General features: G+C 40.5%; 1 protein-coding gene across 1 annotated transcript in view; it reads left to right on the top strand.

The window, feature by feature from the left end:
• Nucleotides 1-22,306, top strand: part of SNRNP40 (small nuclear ribonucleoprotein U5 subunit 40) — a 42,806-nt gene that overhangs the window by 15,199 nt on the left and 5,301 nt on the right. Inside the window, exons 5-8 of the mRNA XM_066265104.1 lie at nt 7,671-7,793; nt 17,843-17,963; nt 19,779-19,861; nt 21,648-21,709. Of these exons, the coding sequence (XP_066121201.1) occupies nt 7,671-7,793; nt 17,843-17,963; nt 19,779-19,861; nt 21,648-21,709 (389 nt within the window). The remainder of the gene's footprint in view (nt 1-7,670; nt 7,794-17,842; nt 17,964-19,778; nt 19,862-21,647; nt 21,710-22,306) is intronic.

Genomic DNA, 22,306 nt, shown 5'->3' on the forward strand with positions numbered 1-22,306 from the left:
ATTGCTCCTTTCACAAATAATTCAGTTCTGGCATCATTATGTAGACAAAGCAAGGAAGGAGTTTGGGTAGAGGGGGCGTGGGCCAGAGTGGCGCAGAGTAGCATGTTGGAGCCAAGTGTGGTGAGGAGAGCAGAGACTCCACACAGGACAGGGCAGTCCAGTGTAGGGCAATGGAGACTGAGCAGAGTAAGGAGGGAATCCATGCAACAAAGTGTAAGTAGCCCAGTGTGGGGAATTGGAGGGTGAGGAAGTGGGTGCTGCTTAGCATGGAGAATCCGTGCCCGAGTGGGGTAAGAATTATCTGTACGTTGATGGTGGAGACAATGTAGGTGTCAGAGCCTGAACTGAGGGTGCCCACGCAGGGTGGGAACAATTCAGGTAGGGAGTCAGACTGAGCAGTATGAAAATGGCATCCCTGGGGAAGAGCAGCCTAGAGAGAGGTTCTCAGTTTGAGCAGAGTGAAGAGGGTGTTTGTTCACACGAAGAATGACACAAATGGGGTGAGAAGGGGGTCCACATAGAGTCATCTGAGAATGGGAATCCAGTTTAAGCAGGAAAAGGAGGACATCCATGCAGGGCAAAGGTAGGAGAGGATATGGGAAGTTGGTTACATACAGGAAGCTTGATCAAATAAGATAATATGATATAATGGGAGACAGATTTTTCACTGTCAGAGAAAAGAGTTACCAATACTGAAAGAGAGAAAACTAAAATGCATCTTATGTTGTTGGTGTCCAATTAGAAGCATCAAGTGCATGACACTCAATATATGAACAGAAAGGTCTAGGAAAAAAAATAGATGGTAGATATAGATGTATACCTATGTATACGTATATTTTCTAACTGTCCACTGATGGTTTAGGAATAACACTCCAATAGCAATGAGCATGTCTACTGTCCAGGTCTTGCCTTTAGACGCCCATGTCCATTAAAAGGAATCAGGCTTCCTTATTTCAGTACTGGGCAGGGAAAATACTAGATGAGCCTTGAACATCTTATGCAAGAAAATTTGTCAAAAGAACATCTTAGTCAAATCATCAAATTGAACTTTATTAGTAATAGGACAAATCAAAATTGTGAGTCACTCAGTAGAGTACAAGGAAAATGCAACATCACTTCAGTGATATTTCTGGCCAAAGATGCATAACTTGAATCTAATCATGAGTAAACATCAGATAAACCCAGATTGAAGGACATTCTTCAAAATAACTGCCCATAATTTTGATGTGTCAAGAACATGAAACTCAAGGAAAGTTTGAAAAACTTAGGATGAAGGAAACTAAAGAACCATGACAGCTAAATTGCACACGAGTTTGAAGTGAATCCTTTTGCAGTAAAAGACATTATTGGGACAAGTGGTGAATGAAACTAGAGTGACATCTGAAGATCAGATGGCACTAATGTATCAGTGTTAATTTCTTAATTCTGATAGTTGTACTGATATTGTATGGGAGAACATTTTTGTAGGATAAACATTTAAGTATTGTATTTAGAAGTGATTGGTGGTGCGTCATGTTAGCAATTCTTAAATGATTTTGGCAAAAAAAATTCTCTTCCAACTTTTTTGTAAGTTGGTGAATATTTCAAAATAAAATAATTTTTAATGATTATCTGGAACTAAAATTTTAAAATACTTTAATCAGATTTACCATAGTTTTTAGATAAAGATTGACTTGACCTGAGTAGAGACTGTCTAAGACAAAGATTTAGAAAGTCTGGTAAAATATGGGGTGGCCAGATTATCAATGCGTTCATTGATTTCTAAACTAAGAGATTTGGACTTTACAAGCAGGGGCTAGCTGTCAGGTCTCTGGAAGAGAAGTGAAACACTTTTTTTAGACCATTTATATGAATAGCAACAACCTAAACCTTTTTAATCATGAAACTACTTACAGTCCTAACTCATGAGAATTGGGATGAAGAGGTATCTTAGAAAACTCAGACTCGTTTACCATAGGATTGAATTGAAACCCATGGCCTTTACTAAGATTTTGTGGCTGGCTCATTTCTTTTGTGATAATCCTTTAAAAGCTGGAACAGTCACATCAAAGGCTTTCTCTTTTTTTTTTTTAATTTTTTTAAATTTTATTTTAGAGGGGGGGGAGAGAGAGAGAGAGAAAGAGAAGGGGGAGGAGCAGGAAGCATCAACTCCCATATGTGCCTTGACCAGGCAAGCCAGGGTTTTGAACTGGCAACCTCAGTGTTTCCAGGTTGATGCTTTATCCACTGCACCACCACAGGTCAGGCCAAAGGCTTTCTCTTTTGAATGAAATGACTTACACTCCTAACACATTTCTTCATGGTTCATCTTCTCAAATCTTTCAATCATTTATAGAAACATCTGTAGATCCTCTTTATTATCCCCACTTTAAAACTGTAGTCCAGGGGTAGTCAACCTTTTTATACCTACCGCCCACTTTTGTATCTCTGTTAGTAGTAAAATTTTCTAACCGCCCACCGGTTCCACAGTAATGGTGATTTATAAAGTAGGGAAGTAACTTTACTTTATAAAGTTTATAAAGCAGAGTTATAGCAAGTTAAAGCATATAATAATTACTTACCAAGTACTTTATATTGGGTTTCTGCTAAGTTTGGCAGAATAAATCTTTAAAACAACTTACTATAGTTAAATCTATCTTTTTATTTATACTTTGGTTGCTCCGCTACTGCCCACCATGAAAGCTGGAATGCCCACTAGTGGGCGGTAGGGACCAGGTTGACTACTACTGCTGTAGTCCCATGTTTTATTACAAGTATTTTTTTTAACAGAACCAAATTGTAGAGTATGGGGTTCTAGATTGTTATACCTAATCTTCATCTTCCTTCCTCACCCATTATTAATAAATCAAGCACCCATTAAAAATAAATGCTTGGCCTGAACAGGCAGTGGCGCAGTGGATAGAGTGTCGGACTGGGATGCAGAGGACCCAGGTTCGAAACCCTGAGGTCACCAGTTTGAGTGTGGGTTCATCTGGTTTGAGCAAAAGCTCACCAGCTTGGATCCAAGGTCTCTGGCTCGAGCAAGGGGTTACTAGGTCTGCTGAAGACCCACGGTCAAAGCACATAAGAGAAACCAATCAATGAACAACTAAGGTGTCGCAACAAAAAACTGATGATTAATGCTTCTCGTCTCTCTCCATTCCTGTCTATCCCTCTCTCTGACTCTCTCTGTTTCTGTAAAATAAATAAATGTTTGCCTAACCAGTGGTAGCACAGTGGATAGAGCATCGATCTGGGAAACTAAGGTCTCAGGTTGAAAACCCTGAGGTCACTGGCCTGAGTGCAGATTTATTGGCTTGAGCCCAGAGATTGCGTCTTAAAGCTCAAGGTCACTAGCTCGTGCAAAGGGTCACTGGCTTGGCTGGATGCCCCCCCCCCCCCATCAAGGCACATATGAAAAGCAATCAGTGCCTGACCGGGCGGTGGCCCAATGGATAGAGCATCGGACTGGGATGCGGAGGACCCAGGTTTGAGACCCCGAGGTCGCCAACTTGAGCGCGGGCTTATCTGGCTTGAGCAGAGCTCACCAGCTTGGACCCAAGGCCGCTGGCTTGAGCAAGGGCTTACTCAGTTTGCTGAAGGCCCATGGTCAAGGCACATATGAGAAAGCAATCAATGAACAGCTAAGGTGCCACAATGAAAAACTGATGATTGATGCTTATCTCTCTTCGTTCCTGTCTGTCTGTCCCTCTCTCTGACTCACTCTGTCTCTAAAAAAAAAAAAGAAAATCAGTGAACAACTAAAGTGACGCAACTACTAGTTGATGCTTCTCATCTTTCTCCTTCTCTCTCTCTCTCTCTTACTCTCTTCCCCTCCCCCTCAATTAAAAAAAATAAATGTTTAACTTTAAAATAAGTATATATTATTTTGGTAATTGTAAGAAATTAACACACATTCTAATACTTTTAAGTTAATATAATATTAATAGAATCAGACATTTCTAAATTCTAGTCCTTTGCCCTTGACTTGCTTGGTGTTCTATAAATCAGCTTTTTCTTTGAGCTTTAGTTTCCTCATCTATGAAAGTTGGAGTTAAACAAGATAGTGTAAGCACAGTAACTTTAAACATTTTTAGTCACAATCCACTTTAAGAAATACCTTTTATACTGTGGCCCCGTATGTATCTCCCTCAACATGTCTATTCAGTATGTCATTCTGTCATATCTTCTTTTCTATCACTTTTTTATTGATTGATTTTACAGAGAGAGAGAGGTGGAAGGGAGCAAGAAGTATCAACTCATAGTTGCTTCACTTAGTTGATCATTGACTGCTTGTTGTATATGCCATGACTGAGCAAGCCCGGGTTTCGAACCAGTGACCTCAACATTCCAGGTCCATGCCCTATCCACTGTGTCACCACAGGCCAGGCTCATTCTTTTAAATTGAGGTAAAATTCACATAAAGTTTACCATTTTTAAAAAATTTTTTTTATTTATTTTTAGAGAGGAGAGAGAGAAACAGAGAGAGAGAAGGGGGGAGGAGCTGGAAGCATCAACTCCCATATGTGCCTTGACCAGGCAAGCCCAGGGTTTCGAACCAGCGACCTCAGTATTTCCAGGTCGACACTTTATCCACTGCGCCACCACAGGTCAGACCATTTTTACTATTTTTAAAAGTGTACAATTTAGTGGCTTTTAGTACATTCACAATGGTGTGCAGCTATCACCACAATCCAATGCTAGAACATTTTAATCACCCCCAAAAGTAAACCCATACATATTATACAATCAGTACTTTCCCCTACTTTCTAGCCCCTGGCTACCACTGATCTACTTCCTGTCTCTGGAGTTGCCTATTCTGGACATTTCACATATATACAAGTTTTTGTTTGAAGACCTGTTTTTGTTTTTCTAGGGCATATACCTAGGAGTGGGATTGCTGGGCTATATGGTAATTCTATGTTTAACATTTTGAGAAATGTCCAAAGTTTTTCATAGCAGCCACTTTATTTTATAGTCTCACCAGCAATGTATAAGTGTTTTAATTTCTCTCCATCTTGGCCAATACTTGATATTTTCTGTGTGGGTTTATTATTATTGTTATTGTTATTACTATTATCATCCTAGTGAGTGTGAGGTGGTACCTAATTATTGTTTTTATTTGCATTTCCCAAATGATTTGTCATGTTAAGCATCTTTTCATGGACCTATTGGTCATTATTACATCTTCTGAAGAGAAATACTTACTTACTTAATCAAGTCCTTGGCCCCATTTATTAACTGGGCCCTTTGTATTTCTATATTACTGAGTAATAAGAGTTCTTTATTCTGGATACTAGACCTTTATCAGATATATGATTTGCAAATATGATCGCCCATCGCTAGTTATCGTCTCATTTTCTTGATACTATCCTTTGAAATAAACATAAAAAATAGTTTATTTTTATTAAGTCTAATTTACCTATTTTTTCTTTTGTCACTTGTGCTTTTGGTGTCATATCTATAATTCATTTATCCATAGGCAGGAAGATTTACCCCATGTTTTCTTTTAAGAATTTTGTAGTGTTAGCTTTTACATTTAGGTGAAGTTAAGTTTTACATATAGTGTGAGCTAAGAGTCTGTCTAGCTTCATTCTTTTGCATGTGGTTATCCAGTTGTCCCACACCATTTATTGAAAAGACTGTTCATTTCTTCTGTATGGTCCATAATTTTTCACTTTTCATGCCTCATAATTTTTTTGTTGAAAACCAGACATTTAAATATTATAATGTGGTAACTCTAGAAATTAAATTCTCCTTAAGGTTTGTTGTTGCTGCTGCTTGTGGCTATTGTTTGTTTAGTGCATTTTCTGATATAATTTTGTAAAGTTGTATATGAACACTGAAGTCTCTGTTTCATTATCTTAGTAGTTTGCTAATGGTTCAGCAGAGATTTCCTTAATCACCTGGGGAAAAAGAAACTCTCCTAGTCTTGGCAGATTGGCTGTGCGTATGTGTTGGGGCCTATCTTCACCTCTCAGACAGGCTGTGTACAACTCTGCATTAACCTTCACTCCCTGCTTGTACAGAACCTGAAGATGAGAGTGTAGGGCCTTCTCAGGTTTTTTTGAGCATGTGCCAGCCATGGGCATGCAAATGACCTTCAAGAGTTCCAGGAATGGGTCAGAGTTTCCCAAAACCTCCCTTGTTTTCCAGGTTGTCTCATTCCCCCACCTATCGTCCCCAGGAAAGGTGGTTGTCTTTTGTTTGCCCCAACTGTTACCCCATGCCTTAGTCAGGAAAGGCTAATGCATTTGCCCGGAAATGCCTTGGACAAATATCTCTACCCTGGGAGAGTCCCAGGTGAGGCAAAGTAAAGGAGAATCCTTTGAGTTCATCCTTTAGGGAGCCATTAGGCATATAAAAACAACCACAATTATTTAAGAATAAGCAGTAAGGTTCATTCTGTTCCCTCCTGTACTAGGAATCTATACAAGGAATATAGGCTGTTATCATCAAAGGTATTGCTGAGGTAGGGGATGGAACTCAGAGTAAGTTAAAACACTACAGAGCTCATGCCTAACCAGGCAGTGGCACAGTGGATGGAGCATCGGACTGGGACACAGAGGACCCAGGTTTGAAACCCCGAGTCGCCAGCTTGGACGTGGGCTCACCAGCTTGAGTTCGGGATTGCTGGCTTGAGTATGGGATCATGGGCATGACCCTGTGGTCGCTGGTTTAAGGAGTCACTCGCTCTGCTCTAGCCCCTCGGTCAGGGCACATATGAGACAGCGGTCCATGAACAACTAAGGTGCTACAATGAAGAATTGATTCTTCTCATCTCTCTTCTTTCCTGTCTGTTGCTATCCCCCTTTCTGTCTCTCTACCTGTCACCAAAATAATAATAATAATAATAACAAAGAAAACACTACAGAACTCTTTCTAAGAATCAGGTGGTGTTTTCTCATTTAGAGTTTGCCTGGTTGCTGTAAACTTTTGATTACTTCCCAGAGTTCTGATAAAGTTGGTTCCGCTAATTTTTTTGCTAGGTAATTCTCTGCTTTTGTATAGAGACAATCTTTTAGCATTCCCTATTCTGCATTTTTAGCTGCTGTAACTTCCTCTCTCTACATATATGTTTTTAAATGTAAGTTGCAGTCTACTTACTAATAAGGTAGGATCTACTGTTTTGTTTTTTGGGTTTTTTTAAAATTTTTTCTATTATTCATTTTAGAGAGGAGAGAGAGGGGGAGAGAGAGAGAGAGAGAGAGAGAGAGACGGGGAGGAGCTGGAAGCATCAACTCCCATATGTGCCTTGACCAGGCAAGCCCAGGGTTTCGAACCGGCGACCTCAGCATTTCAAGGTCGATGCTTTATCCACTGCGCCACCACAGGTCAGGCAGGATCTATTGTTTGAAACACTGGTCTAATATCCTTGCTATGGTAAGGACATATGAACTAATCAAGTAGAGGATTTCCACCCTAAGGGCATGTTGATTAACTATATATATTTAAATTTTAACAAAGGACTCTGAAAATATAACAAAAGCAATTTCTTTCACCAACCTTCATACACACTGGTAAAAGTGTGGATACTTCTCACCTTGTTAGTAGGATACCCAGAGAAGTTTCTGAATGGGGCTCCTATTAGAGATGGGTTCACCTCCACAAAGTCCTTGGACTAAGGGATGTACTATGCAGTTACTTCCTAGAAGGCTCTTACTATAGACTCTCCTGTTCTTCTGTTTCAGCTTTGGGACATCCGAAAGAAAGCAGCCATCCAGACGTTTCAAAATACCTACCAGGTGTTAGCTGTGACCTTCAATGACACAAGTGACCAAATTATTTCTGGTGGAATAGACAATGATATCAAGGTATGTTTGGTGCTTATATTGCATTCCCTTTCACTATCTATACACAGAGGTGAATCTTTTTAAATTTCTGAGATTGTGGTAGCTTGCACTTAATACCAATGTAAAGGAAAGTAGTAATTTAGATCTTGTTTTCTTTCCTATTCTCACTGACTTTCTAAATCAAAGATTGCTGGTATAAATGCTGTTGGCGGCCTGTTAGTTAATATGAATGAAGTCCCTATATGGTGACTCGGTGAAAATTCAGAGTGCATTTCCTGACTAAGATGTGCAAAACCTTGCACAGTGGCTAGAGCCTCGACCTGGATTGCTGAGGACCCAGGTTCAAACCCAAGGTCACTGGCTTGATTGCGGGCTTGCCAGCTTGAGTGTGGCATCATCAACATGGTCCCAGGGTTGCTAGCTTGAGCCCAAGGTTACTGGCTTGAACAAGGGGTCACTGGCTGGGCTTGAGCCCCCTAGTCAAGGCACATATGAGAAAGCAATCAGTGAACAACTAAAGTGACTCAACTATGAGTTGATGTTTCTCATCTTTCTCTCTTCCTGCCCCTCTCTCAAAAGAAAGACATGTAAAATGTTTTTTTATAAAAACTTTTTTTTAACTGTTGGCCTAATGAGATAGCAATGAATCAATTAGGGTGATTCTTTTCCTTAATCTCTCAATGTATCTTTTTTATTTTGAGACTATGGAAAGGAAGTTGTAGGCTCTAGAGAGTCTGTAAGAATGAGAGGAGGTAATGATGGAGAAAGGGGCAATAGACTGAATGGCAGGACAGCGTAACTGAAGCATTCAAGACTTGGGTTCCAGCCTGATTAGGCGGTGGTGCAGTGAGTGTTGGACTGAGACGTGGAGGACCCAGATTCAAAACCCTGAGGTCTCCAACTTGAGCGCAGGCTCATCAGCTTGAGCGCCGGGTCGCTGCCTTGAGCATGGGATTATAGACATGACCCCATGGTCACTGGCTTGAGCCAGGGGTCACTCACTCTGCTTTAGTCCCCCCTCCTCCCAGTCAAGGCATATATGAGAAAGCAATCAGTGAACAACTAAGGTGCTGCAACGAAAAATTGATGCTTCTCATCTCTCTCCCTTCCTGTCTCTCTCTCTCTCTCTCTCTCTCTCTCTCTCTCTCACACACACACACACACACACACACACACACCAGACGGCTTGGGTTCTACTTCCAGTTCCACCATTTTCTAGTATTTTGTGACTTCAAGCAAGTCCTTTTAATATCTTTAAGCCTTCATTTTTTTCATGTGTACATCAGGAGTAGTAATAACAAATCTTCCTCAGGGTTGTGAGAATTTTTCTTCAACTCTACATTCTCTTGTTGCTGCTCTGTCCATCTTCCCCTTCCTAACTAAGCTTCTTGAAATGTGACAATGGTGGTAATGATAATAATATCATCCTTTAACACTTGCATAGTGCTTACTTGGTGTCAGGCATTGTTCTTAGAGATTTATGTTATTAATTTATTTAATTAATAATTCACAACAACCCTATGAAGTAAGTATATTAATGCTATTTTATAGATGAAGAAACCGAGCCAAGAGAGACAGCAACTTAACCCAAGGGTATAGAGCTAATAGCGATCGAACCTCAGAGAGTTTGGTTCCAGAGTCATGCTCTTAATACCTCCCTGAAGACTTTTTCGCATTTACTGTCTTTTAATTTCTCCCTTCCTTTCATTCCTTAACTCTGTACCTCCTTATCACTCTTTCATAGTTTGGCTTCTGCCTCCATTGTTTGTCACTGTTCTCTTCAAGGTACCAATGATCTCTAAACTCAGTAAGTCCGTTTAGTCTCTTTTTTTCTTACTGACAACATACTCTTCTACCCCTCTAGCATATTTAAATATCTCTGAACCATTCCCTGTGTGCATTATTTTTATTTTTATTTATTTATTTATTTTATGTGAGAGGCAGGGAGGCAGAGACAGACTCACACATGCACATGACTGGGATCCACCCAGCCAGCTCCCTAAGGGCAATGCTCTGCCCATCTGGGGCAGCTGCTCTGTTGCTGGGCAACGAGCTATTTTAGTGCCTGAGGTGAAGCCACAGAGCCATCCTCAGCGCCCAAGGTCAACTTGCTCAAAATGAGCCATGGCTGAAGGAGGGGAAGAAAGAGAAAAAGGAGGGAGGGGTAGAGAAACAGTTGGTCGTTCCTCCTGTGTGCCCTGACCGGGAATTGACTCTGGGACTTCTACACACCGGACCGATGTCTGCTGCTAAGCCAGTGGGCCAGGGCCAGTGTGCATTGTTTAAATACCATTCTTCATGGTTATTTCCTAGGTGTTCTTTTCACTATGTATCTTTTCCCTGGAAAATTCTTACCCACTGCCAGGACTTGGTCATCTCTATGCTGATGACTCTGTATTCCCAGACTAGATCTTTAGCTTTAGACCCCTGTGTGCAACCAGCTACTCAGCATCCCCCACTTGGATGTGTCATAAGTACTTCAAAATTCACCATTTCAAAAATTCAATTTCCTATCCCTTTTCTACCATAAAAATACATGGAAAATATAGAATTAGAACATGGGAACTTAATTAGATCAGCTTAATAGCTAATACAGTATTTCCCAGAGTGAGGTTTGGGAGCCCACTAGCATTAGAATCACCAGAGGCCTTCTTATACACATGAAAATAGGTTAGTGTCATTAAGTTATGACAATTTTTGTACTTTTAAAGTTATTACTAATATAAGTATTAGTGTTAGTATTTTTTTTTTATTTCTTATTGATTTAAATTTATTGCGTTTACATAGATTCAAGTGTCCCACCGAATACATCCTCCCGCACCCCCGAATTCCACTCAACATCCTTCCTGCCCCCTCCCCCAACACCCTCTCCGCTTTCCTCCAGGATTTGCTGTCCTGCTCTCTATAATGCTGTTATGTATATATAATTTCACCAAGCTCTTTCCCTTCTCTGATCTCATCCTCTCATCCCCTTTCCCTCTGTCCGCTTGCCCACTGGTCCCTTTGATCCCTCCTCTGCCTCTATTCTGTTCCTCAGTTCACATTGTTCATTGGATTCCTCATATGAGTGAAGTCATATAGTATTTTTATTTCTTGTCTGGCTTATGTCACTTAACATAATAGTTTCCAGGTCCATCCCTGTTGTTGCAAAAGGTATTTTCTTCTTTTTCATAGCCCCATAGTACTCCATGTGTATATGTAGTACAATTTTTTAATCCACTCATCCACTGAAGGACACTTGGGCTGTATCCAGATCTTCATTATTGTAAACAATGCTGCCATAAACATGGGGATGCATTTCTTCTTTTGAACCAGTGATTTGGTGTCCTTGGGATATATTCCTAAAAGTGGGATGGCTGGATCAAAAGGCAGTTCCATTTTTAATTTTTTGAGGAATCTCCATACCATTTTCCACAGTGGTTGCACCAGTCTGCATTCCCACCAGCAGTGCAGGATTCCCTTTATTCCACATCCTCACCAGCACTTATTATGTTTTGTTTTGTTAAGGTGTCATTCTGACTGGTGTGAGGTGATATCTCATTGTGGTTTTAATTTGCATTTCTCTAATGATTAGTGATGTTGAACATTTTTTCTTTTGCCTATTGGCCATCTGAATGTCCTCTTTGAAATGTCTATTCATTTCTTTTGCCCATTTTTGATTCGATTATGTTCCTTGATTTCTCTTATCAATGTTTTATAATTTTCTGAGTACAAGTCTTTAACCTCCTTGGATAAATTTACAGCCAGGTACTTTCTTTGTTGTTGTTGCAGTAGTGAAGGGGATTGTTTTCTTAATTTCTCTTTTGGACACTTCATTGTTGGTGTATAAAAATGCCACTGGTTTTTGAATATTAATGTTATATCCTGCCACCTTGCTGAATTCATTTATTAGATCCAGTAGTTATTTTACTGAGACTTGAGGGTTTTCTATGTACAATATCATATCATCAGCAAATAATGATAGTTTTACTTCTTCTTTTTCAATTTGGATGCATTTCTAAAATCTTAAATCTACATTCCTCTTTACCCTTGTTTTGTTTACAACAAGATCGTTAACACTTTTTACATCATTGGTTTGGTTGTAATAAATTCCTTGAGGGTTTTTTTGTACGGGAAGCTTTTTATTTCTCCTTCTATTTTAAACGATAGCCTTGATGGATAAAGAAGTCTTGGTTGTAGAAAATTGTTCTGCATTAATTTGAATATCTCTTGCCATTCCCTTCTTGCCTCAAGTGTTTTTGTTGAGAAGTCGGATGTCATCCTTTTGGGGTCTCCTTTGTAGATGATTGACTGCTTTTCTCTTGCAGCTTTTAGTATTCTTTATTTCTTAGCTTTGATTTTTTAATTATGATGTGTCTTCGTTTAGGTTTATTTGGGTTCCTTTTTAATGGGATTCTCTGTGCTTCTTGAACGTGTGTGACTTTTTCCTGCATCAATTTCAGGACATTTTCAGCTATGATTTCTTCAATCAGGTTCTCCATCCCTTGTTCTTTCTCTTCTCCTTCAGGAACCCCTATGATGCAGATGTTGTTTCTCTTCCTATTGTAACAGAGCTGTCTTAGAGTTTTCTCAGACATTTTGATCCTCTTTTTCTTTTGCTGTTCTGCTTCCATGCTTTTGCTTATCTTGTCCTCTAAATTGCTGATTCTATCCTCTTTTTCATCCCGCCTGCTTTTCATTCCTTGTAGTGTAGTCTTCATTTCTGATACTGTGTTTATCATTTCTGTCTGATCCATTTTTATGATTTCAATGTCCTTTTTGATGCCAGATATCTCATTATTTAGGTGCTCATGTTGTCTATCTATGGTTGCTCTAAGATCCTTGAGCATCCTCACAATCATTATTCTAAACTCTGCATCCGGCATCTTATTTCCATTTCATTCAATTCTTTTTCTGGGCATTCCTCTAGTTGATTCATTTGAATTGCACTTCCCTGTCTTCCCATTTTGTCTCAATATAGACTGCTCCTTCAAATATGTTGTTTGTGTAGCTGAGTATAGGGTTGGTGTTGTCTGACTCCAGCTTTCAGTTGTGTAATTTCTAAACCTTCCTGGGATGAATTCAGCTGTTTGTAATCCGCTGTGGGCTACTTGTCTAATGCTACTGCTCTTTTTGCTGTTTGTGACAACGTTTTCTTTGCCTTAGCTGGGTCAGGTGTGAGGAGCCTTCCTTAAGATACCACTCTAACTATGGTTGTTAGGTCTTGAGCTGATGCTCTGTATCTGTCCGCTGGATGTATACCAGCCCTGGAACTCACAGGCCGGAATCACCACTTTTAACTGGCCCTCAGCAACCTTCTTGGAGCTACAGGCGATCCAGAATCATCTTCTCCTCATCCGACACCCAATCCTCCAAGTCGGCCATCTTGGGCTGCTCTGGCCCAGCCCCAGTATTTAAATTTATATACAGTGAAATTAACTTTTTTTAGTGTATAGTTCTATGAATTTTAATGCTTGTATAAATTTGTGTAACTCTGCAACAGGGTATAGAACAATTTTCATCACCTCCCAAAATTTCCCAGTGCTCCCTTCTGTCAAACCTTCTCCACACCCCTAATCCCTACCAGCCACTAAACTGTTCTTTGTCCTATGGGTCCTTTTCTAGAACATGTGATAAATGGAATTGTGTCATATGTAACATTTGGTATCAGTCTTGAGCACTTGTTTGGCAAATCACTATACTCCCACACTGCATTCGGAGGTGATCCTAAAAGAGCTTGGTTTTTGTTTGCTTCATAGTCTCTTAGCTAGCTCCACCTATTCTAAGAAAGGGGGAACAGATAGGAAATCGAAGCCCCTTTTAAAATCTGAGGGGAACAAGTTTTCTGTGTGTTTATGAACAAGTGTGCTGTTCCTGCCAACCTCTTGGGATTGTCTTTCTGGGTCTAGAGTTGGAGAGTTGGGAAAATGAGTAAAAGAAGACAGTGCCTCTGCTTGATGGCTTAAAGGTCCAGCTGCAGTCCTTGGGCATTTCTTCTAATCTTGAGCTCTAGAGTAGAGTTTAGTTGATAGGTTTTTTTGTTATTGTTGTTTTTAATGTAGTAAGTGAGGGGTTAGAATAGATCCTTACTGATTTCCCAGCTCTCATCCTTTCAGTTATCTGGGTCAGAAGGATTTTTCTGGAATGCAAAACTGACCAACTTTTTTCACTACTCTGAACCCTCTGTGGCTCCCAAGGGAGGAAGATAAAACCCAAGCCAGGCATTGAAACCTTGCATGGTCTGGCTTCTGCCTGCCTACCTACCTCTCAGGCATTGTCTGTTGCTTTTCTTTGCCAAGTTCCCTATAGTTCCACGATTTTTTCATGCTTTTCTGCTTTCACACATTATTTTTGCCTGGGAATACCCTTCTACTTTTTCTAAGTGAAAAATATTCTTTCTTCTTTCACACCCTTCCCAAGTGCTTCATTCTCTGTGAGACCTTCTATTTCTCTATTTCTCACTCCCATCTTGTGCCGTAAGAGAGCTCAACCCTCTGCCCTCTTTGCTGTTGCACCTTGTACAGGCCTCTCACACCACTTCTTTACATGTCTGTTTTCTCTACTGGGCTGAAGATTCTTTGAGAGCAGAGAATACGTCTTCTTTCTTCTTTCTTTTTTTTTTTTTTCATCTTCAAGTGCCTGCCACTAATGAGATGCCCAGACATTCAATGAACAGTTGATTAGGAATTTGCAAAATATTTTGCTTAAATAAGTGCCCTGTTCACTCTGTCGCAAATCTTAAATACATTTTGGCCCTGAACAAACACCTTGTGCAGGCCTTAAGGAGGGAAGTCTGGAAATAGCACCCAAATGCTATGAGAGATGACGGTTTGCCTTCTTGCTTAGTTGTTACAAAGCTAAAGATTTCAACAGTGCCTTCCCCCCCCCCCTTTTTTTTTAAATGAAAGGAGGAGAGATAGTGAGACAGACTCCTGCAGGCACCCCAGTGGGATCCCTGGCAGCCCCGCCCCCCTTTGTCTGGGTGATGCTTGAATCACACTCAGTGCCTGAGGCCAATGCTCAAACCCTTGAAGCCACTGGCTGAGAGAACAGGAGAGCGTGAAACGGGAGAGGGAGGGGAAGAGAAGAAGTTGGTCACTTCTCATGTGTGCCCTGACTGGGGATCAAACCCTGAATGTCCACATGCTGGACCAACGCACTATCCACTGAGCCAGTCAGCCAAGGCCAACAGTACCTTCTCTGAAGAAGAGAAGCAATGGCTTGAATTTTAAAATGCCAGCCATTTCAAGTTTTCCTGATTGTTGAGCCAGCATACATCTTTACAGAAAAACTGTATGTAAAACGTGTTGGATTCCACACATGTATGAGCTATGATGGGCAAGTAGAGTTGTCTGCCTTAGGTATTGCTTTGACATTAAACACTGAACTCCTTTCTGGATGAGGAAAGTGCCTTGCTTAAAGAGACAGCAATTTTTCTTTTCACTTAAAAACACTGCCTGGCAATATTAAAACAATTTTGGAGGAAATTTTGTATAATACCGATGACCTTAACAAAATTGCTATTCTTTTTCTATTTGATATTCCAGACCATTTCTGTTAACTTTAATATATTTTTCACATAGTTACAGTCTCTATAAATATAAATACTGTTTTGTATTTTCTATATTTGCTTAATAGCTCACTATGTAAACAATTTTACACTTGGTCTTCAGAGTTATTTTTAGGAGCTGCTTAATGATAGCTACCAGTTATTCAGGGCCTTCTGTGTGATAGACATGTGTATGCTAAGCATTCTATTTGTCATTCTCATAACACCATGAAAAGTAAATGTTATTATTCCCATCTTACAGACCAGAAACAGGCTCAGGAAAAGTTAGTGGCCAATAACACGTAACTCTTAAATAGCAAAGACTGGTTCAGTCTGACCCTAAACTCTTTCCACTCTGCTATCCTACCTCTTACATAAGGACACAGTGTTACAATGTATTTATGAGCCATAACTTAATGAACCATGTATTTTTTCTGTTGGACATTAGGTTATTTTTGGCTGAAATGTTTCTGTTACCTTGCCTACCCAGGCAACAGTGAATATGCTCTTTTTTTTTGTATTTTTCCGAAGTTAGAAGCTGGGAGGCAGTCAGACTCCCACATGCACCCAACCGGGATCCACCAGGCACGCCCACCAGGGGGCGATGCTCTGCCTATCTGGGTCTTTGCTCCAGTGGAGCCTTGGTTGCAGGAGGGGAAGAGAAAGACAGAGAAGAAGGAGAGGGGGAGGAGTGAAGCAGATGGGTGCCTCTCCTGTGTGCCCTGACCAGTAATTGAACCCGGGACTTCCACACTTTGGGCTGATGCTCTACTACTGAGCCAACCAGCCAGGGCCAAATATGCATTTTTTAAAACTAAATGTGCTGTTCCATAGTGTGTGTGTGTGTGTGTGTGTGTGTGTGTGTGTGTGTGGCTTCCCTCCTTCCTTCCTTCTCTCCCTCCCTCCCTCTTCCTCTCTCTAAAATCAATAAATTTTTTAAAAGTTTTAAAATTTAAGCTTCTCTATCTTTGCATATTACCTTGTTATATACATTTCACATGCAATCATAATGTCTTTTATACATAACCTATTTACTTGTTTTATATATTTATAATAGTTTATTTTTAATTGCTAAGAATCATAGTTTAAGTGTTTTAAATGCTACTTAGGGCCAAGGATAGGTAGCTCAATTGGTTAGAGTATTGTTCTGATATGCCAAGATTGTGGGTTCAATTCCTGGTCAGGGCACATACAAGAATCAACCAATGAATGCATAAAATAGAACAACAAATCAGTGTTCTTCACTTCCTCCCTTTCTCTCTTTCTCTCCTTTTCCCTTTCTCTCTCTCTCTCCCTCTGCCTCCCCTTTCTCTCTAAAATCAATAAATAAAAATTTTTTAATGAAATAAATAGCCCTGGCCAGATAGCTCAGTTGGTTGGAATGTCATCCCAAAACACAGAGGTTGCCAGTTCAATCCTGGGTCAGGGCACATACAGGAACAGATTGATGTTCCTCTCTGTCACTCTCTCCCCGCCTCTCTCTAAAAATAAAAAATAAAGTAAAATAAATGCTAGTTTTTTTAAGTTCTAATTTATTTTTTTATGATTTGAAAATAACCTCTATAAATTTCATTATTTTTTGTTAAACTTTATCTTAATGTAAAGCCAGTATCCAAGGCCAGCATCACAGCCGCCTGGCCCATGCAGGTTCGCATTAGATTGGGACAGTCGGTAAAGAAACAACGGAGCCAAAAACTGATGGGCCATCATCTTTAATCCTAGCTTGCACCCGGCGGGCAAGTAAATACACACACTGGGCTCCAAAACCCACTCCTTCAGTGCTCACAAAGCTACTGACTTATCTGAGTTTCCTAGAATCAAAGGTTTCTAGCTCACCAGACTTATTCACCTCTGTTCCCCATCTCTTTCCTTCTCTCTGCACAAACTGGCTTCTCCTTCAGCACTCTGCCATCTTGGCTGCTTCTCCAGGCCTCCTCCACGTGGCCTTTCTCTGCTCTCTAATGCTAATCTCAGGAACCAAGAGAGCAAACTTCCGTTCTGCCCCCATTTTATAGTGTAGAAATTAAAACCTTTAATCCAATATACAAAATAGGGAAGTCTCTAATACAAAGTCACTTATCTGGGGCATGATGGGATTGTACCACACCACATCAAAAAGGCTTAGTCCTAGAACCAAGCCCCGGGCTACAAGGATCCTGTCTGCCCACAGCTCGCCCCTAACACACATTAATATCACCTGAGCGACAGGCTTCCATGTGGGCAGCACCATCTTTAACAAAGTGAGCATAATATATTTTATCTGCCCAACACTTAATATTTGACATTTGTAGCTATCTAGTCAAATGTAGTAATTGTGACTTCATTTTTAGAAAGAGAAAAGTTTTTTCCTCTTGGATAGAAATTTTTATATATTTATTTTTTCAAATTTATTGAGGTGACAAATCTATATTTTGTAATAACGTAATTCTTGATCCAGACCCAGACTAAGAAGGGATAACAATTCCTTTGGGTAATTGACTCGTTAGTAATTCTATTTCTTTGTTATTCATTTGAGTTTTGAAAGCACCTTTTTGTTTTGCAGGTCTGGGACCTGCGCCAAAACAAGCTCACCTACACTATGAGAGGCCATGCTGATTCAGTGACTGGCTTGAGTTTAAGTTCTGAAGGCTCTTACCTTCTGTCCAATGCAATGGACAATACAGGTAACTTTGGAAAGGAAAGCACTCCAAATGCCCAGTCACTGCGACCCTAAACAAAATGAGCATTGGATGCTAGAATTGTGTGTTGGAATAAATGAGGGTGCAAGGAAAGAGTCAGGACAGTTCTCAGATTTTCTCCAGGGCAATTAGGAGAGCTTGTAATAGAAAAAGCTTCAGAAGATATGGTCAAGAAGTGAGGGTTCTAGTCCCGGATCTGCCATCTAATTCCAGAGCAACTTTGCACATAACATCTCTCCTCTCTGAGCATCAGTTTCTTCACAGTAAAAAAAGGAGGGCTGGACTTTACTTTTAAGGCCCATTTTTGCTCAGGTAGGCTTGAATCCAAGGTTATGGATTCCAGTGGGATATAAGAAACTTGATAATTCATTTATTTAAAAAGATAAGAGTCTAGAGATCTATCCAAGGCAGTTCTCAGGCATTTTCAGAGGGCACCAACCTTGGATGATCTACAGACCTATGAATCTCAGCTGTGCTCTTTCTGCCATAATGTCTTCCTTCCCCGCTCCAAACTCTTGGTGTGACAAGAAATCCTCACTAAAACAGCTCAACATTCTGAATTTCCACAAACACACGCTCTTGTCTTATCTCTGCTTGTTTTTGAGGTGTAAGATGGGTATAGCAGAAAAGGAGGGTGGCTTGTTGGATTACGTGCTTACTACTGTATTTTTGGAACTGCTCCTCTGGTATACAAGTTTATAGGCTCGTCAAAGCTAAAGTGTTTTCACTGACATTTTATAATGAAACAGTGCCTAACACTCAATGTGTGTTCAATAAATATTTGTTGAATAAATGAACATTTTTACCTCTGACTAGATTGTCGGCTCTGTAGCAGACTTTTTATGAATAGCTTTGTCTTTTTATGCCTCTCTGACTTCAAGGATTGTTGTTGTTTTGGGGGGTTTTTACACTCAAAATTTCAGGTATAGTCACTGCTCACTGTGGGATTGACACATATATCCTGATTTGAGTGGATTTGCCATTGACTAATTCTAGCATTATTCATAGTAAGGAAATATAAGATTCCCTAAATGGTTATTAAAATTTAAAAAAAAATTGTTATGGCTATATAATAAAATTACAAATTTTTTATTTTTATTTATTGCCTCTGATCTTTTAGAGACCTTTATATCATCTTACTTTATCCTTAAAATAGTCTTGCTAATAAAAAGAGAAAAAGAACAAATGGTATTCTCTTTTTACAAAGAAAACCAAAAAACAAAGACTCTTGCAGTTTACCTTATACCACCTATAATATATTATAGAGCTAAAATTAGAACCAAAGTTCACTTTTCTGATTCTTGGTACGGTGCTCTTTTGTTTTAAATATTTGACCTTATTCAAGTTTAGATTGTTGGGTGCCCCTTTGTGCAAAATTAGAAAAGATTAGTCCTCAGCTTGATTTTTATGGATTGACTGTCACAGTAATCAGTGGTGGTTAGATAGTTATAACATAGCTCTGCTAGATGTGACTCTTTGGAATGGCAGAGGAGTCATTTGCAAAATGTTTTGTTGAAATTAGTGTCACACCCAACTACTCTGTTGCAGTTCCCCAGCAGTGTGTTTGACATTTCTCCTTTCTATCCCCTCAGCTTTCCTCTGTGCCCCTAGGCCTAGTTAATGGCATTTAAATGCATTTTTATTCCTCTTGGAAAAAGAACCTTACCAGGTAGCAATGTACCATGCCGACCTCCTTCCCCTAGGAAATAGCTGCTGTTGTTGACCCGATATGGATTTTAGCTGGGTTCTCAGGAGGCCTCTGGCTGATAATTGTTGTGCTTGTTTTATTTGAATTTGCAGTGCGGGTCTGGGATGTCCGGCCATTTGCTCCCAAAGAGAGATGTGTAAAGATATTTCAGGGAAATGTGCACAACTTTGAAAAGGTGAGCTCTGCACAGCAAAGCAGTTCTGTTCATTTGATTCAAAGAAACGGTTACGGTGGTGCTAAGGTGCCGTATCTACATATACCAAATCATTATATGTTGTACACCTAAAAATAATGCAATGTTATGTCAGTTTTGTCTCAGTTTAAATTAAGAAAGAAGAGATGGTGCTGAGGATAGAGATCAGAAGCTCTACTAAGAAGACACTGCATTCTAGTAACACTGTTCTCCATCAAAACTGTTCTTGCCAGAAATAAAAGTAATACAAGGATAGGGTAGAAGGCAGTCTCACAGATCAGTGGTAATGGAATCAACCCTCCAATTTAGGACTTCCAGCTTCAACAAGACACTCCCATCCTTTTAATTCCTCGGTAACCTTGACCCTCTTAGGTTAGTGTTCCAATGGGACCTAGGCTCCCATGGCTATTACCCAAATGACCTCCCTCACCCTCCCAGTGACCAGTTTAGAGCCCTAAGAAAAGCATCTCTCTTCCTCAGTAAGCACCGTGGCCCAAGTTCTGATACACAGAAATTCTTTCTAAACTCTCAAACCCCAGGTCATCTTTTGAAAGCAGTTTTCCCCCAGATACTTTATTGATAATAGAGACTAATGGTTTTCTTTTGTGATCCCACTGAGATTCAGTTTCATTTTATAAATCAAATCTTATTTTTTGTTGAATTTGGTTTTTTCTTTTCCTTCAAGATAAACAGTTTTTAATGAGGATCAAGGTAAATGGAGTAGGGTGGGCAGCATTTGTAGGTAGAACAAAATTCTGTTGTCAGGTCCACTAATTTACTATAAATTAAGCGTTTTCTACAGTTGGTTAGGGTTTTTTTGTTTTGGGGAGTTTTTTTGTATTTTTTTGAAGTTGGAAACGGGGAGGCAGTCAGACTCCCGCATGCGCCCGACCAGGATCCACCCGGCATGCCCACCAGGGGGCGATGCTCTGTTGCAACCACCAGAGCCATTCTAGCGCCTGAGGCCGAGGCCACAGAGCCATCCTCAGCCCCCCGGGCCAACTTTGCTCCAATGGAGCCTTGGCTGCGGGAAGGGAAGAGAGAGACAGAGAGGAAGGAGAGGGGGAGGGATTGAGAAGCAGATGGGCGCTTCTCCTGTGTGCCCTGGCCAGGAATTGAACCTGGGACTCCTGCACACCAGGCTGACACTCCACCACTGAGCCAACCGGCCAGGGCTTCTACAGTTGGTTTTTTGTTTTTGTTTTTGTTTTTTTTCTGAAATCGGAAACGGGGAGAGACAGTCAGACAGACTCCCTCATGAGCCCAACCGGGATCCACCCGGCACGCCCACCAGGGGGCGACGCTCTGCCCCTCCAGGGTGTCTCTCTGTTGTGACCAGAGCCTCTCTAGCGCCTGAGGCAGAGGCCACAGAGCCATCCCCAGCGCCGGGCCATCTTTGCTCCAGTGGAGCCTCAGCTGCGGGAGGGAAGAGAGAGACAGAGAGGAAGGAGAGGGGAGGGGTGGAGAAGCAGATGGGCACTTTTCCTGTGTGCCCTGGCCGGGAATTGAACCCAGGACTTCTGCATGCCAGGCCGACGCTCTACCACTGAGCCAACCGGCCAGGGCCTACAGTTGGTTTTTATATAGTGTAAAATTATAAAGTGTGCTGCCTTGGGCCACAGAATATAAAATAATTGCTGATCATCTTTCTGGGGAAAATAATTAAAACTCTACTTAAGAAATGTACAGTCAGTGATTCTATAGTCTAATAAAGAGGGATTTGGTGCATTACTGTATTCATTGAATTCCTGCGTATTCATCATTTTAGAATCTTCTGAGATGTTCTTGGTCACCTGATGGAAGCAAGATAGCAGCTGGCTCAGCCGACAGGTGAGGATTACTGGGCGTATGCTAAAGAATGATGGAACTATGCAGGTATCTTCTCATGTTTAATACATTAGATGCAGATACCAAGCTAGAGTAGACATCGAATTATAGCTATACTCAGAGATGATGCCATGTGCGCTATGTAGAGTTTAAAGATCATGTCAGACAAACCCATCATTTCTGTCAGATTCTTTGGATACATTTTAGACCTGGGTTGTAAAGAATTTCTTTGATTCTGTTGCATTCCCTTTGCCATCATAATATATACAATTCAGACTCATAATCTGACTGCAGGTTTTTTTCATCAGAGTCTTCTGCTGTGATTTAGTTTATTTATTTATTTAGATTTTATTTATTGATTTTGGAGAGAGAGAGAAAGGGGGGAGGAGCAGGAAGCATCAACTAGTAGTTACTTCTCATTTATGTTTGATCGGACAGGATTTTTAACCAGTGTCCTCAGCATTCCAGGTTGATGCCATACTGTGCCACCACAGGTCAGGCGTGATTTTCAGTCTTTTTAAATATATATTGTGTTCTCTCCTCACCCACCATCACCACAAGACTTCACCCACGTGGAACTTTCCCTGTTCTATATCCCTT

This window comes from Saccopteryx bilineata, chromosome 3, assembly GCF_036850765.1.
Source record: "Saccopteryx bilineata isolate mSacBil1 chromosome 3, mSacBil1_pri_phased_curated, whole genome shotgun sequence".
Classification (NCBI taxonomy): Eukaryota; Metazoa; Chordata; class Mammalia; order Chiroptera; family Emballonuridae; genus Saccopteryx; species Saccopteryx bilineata.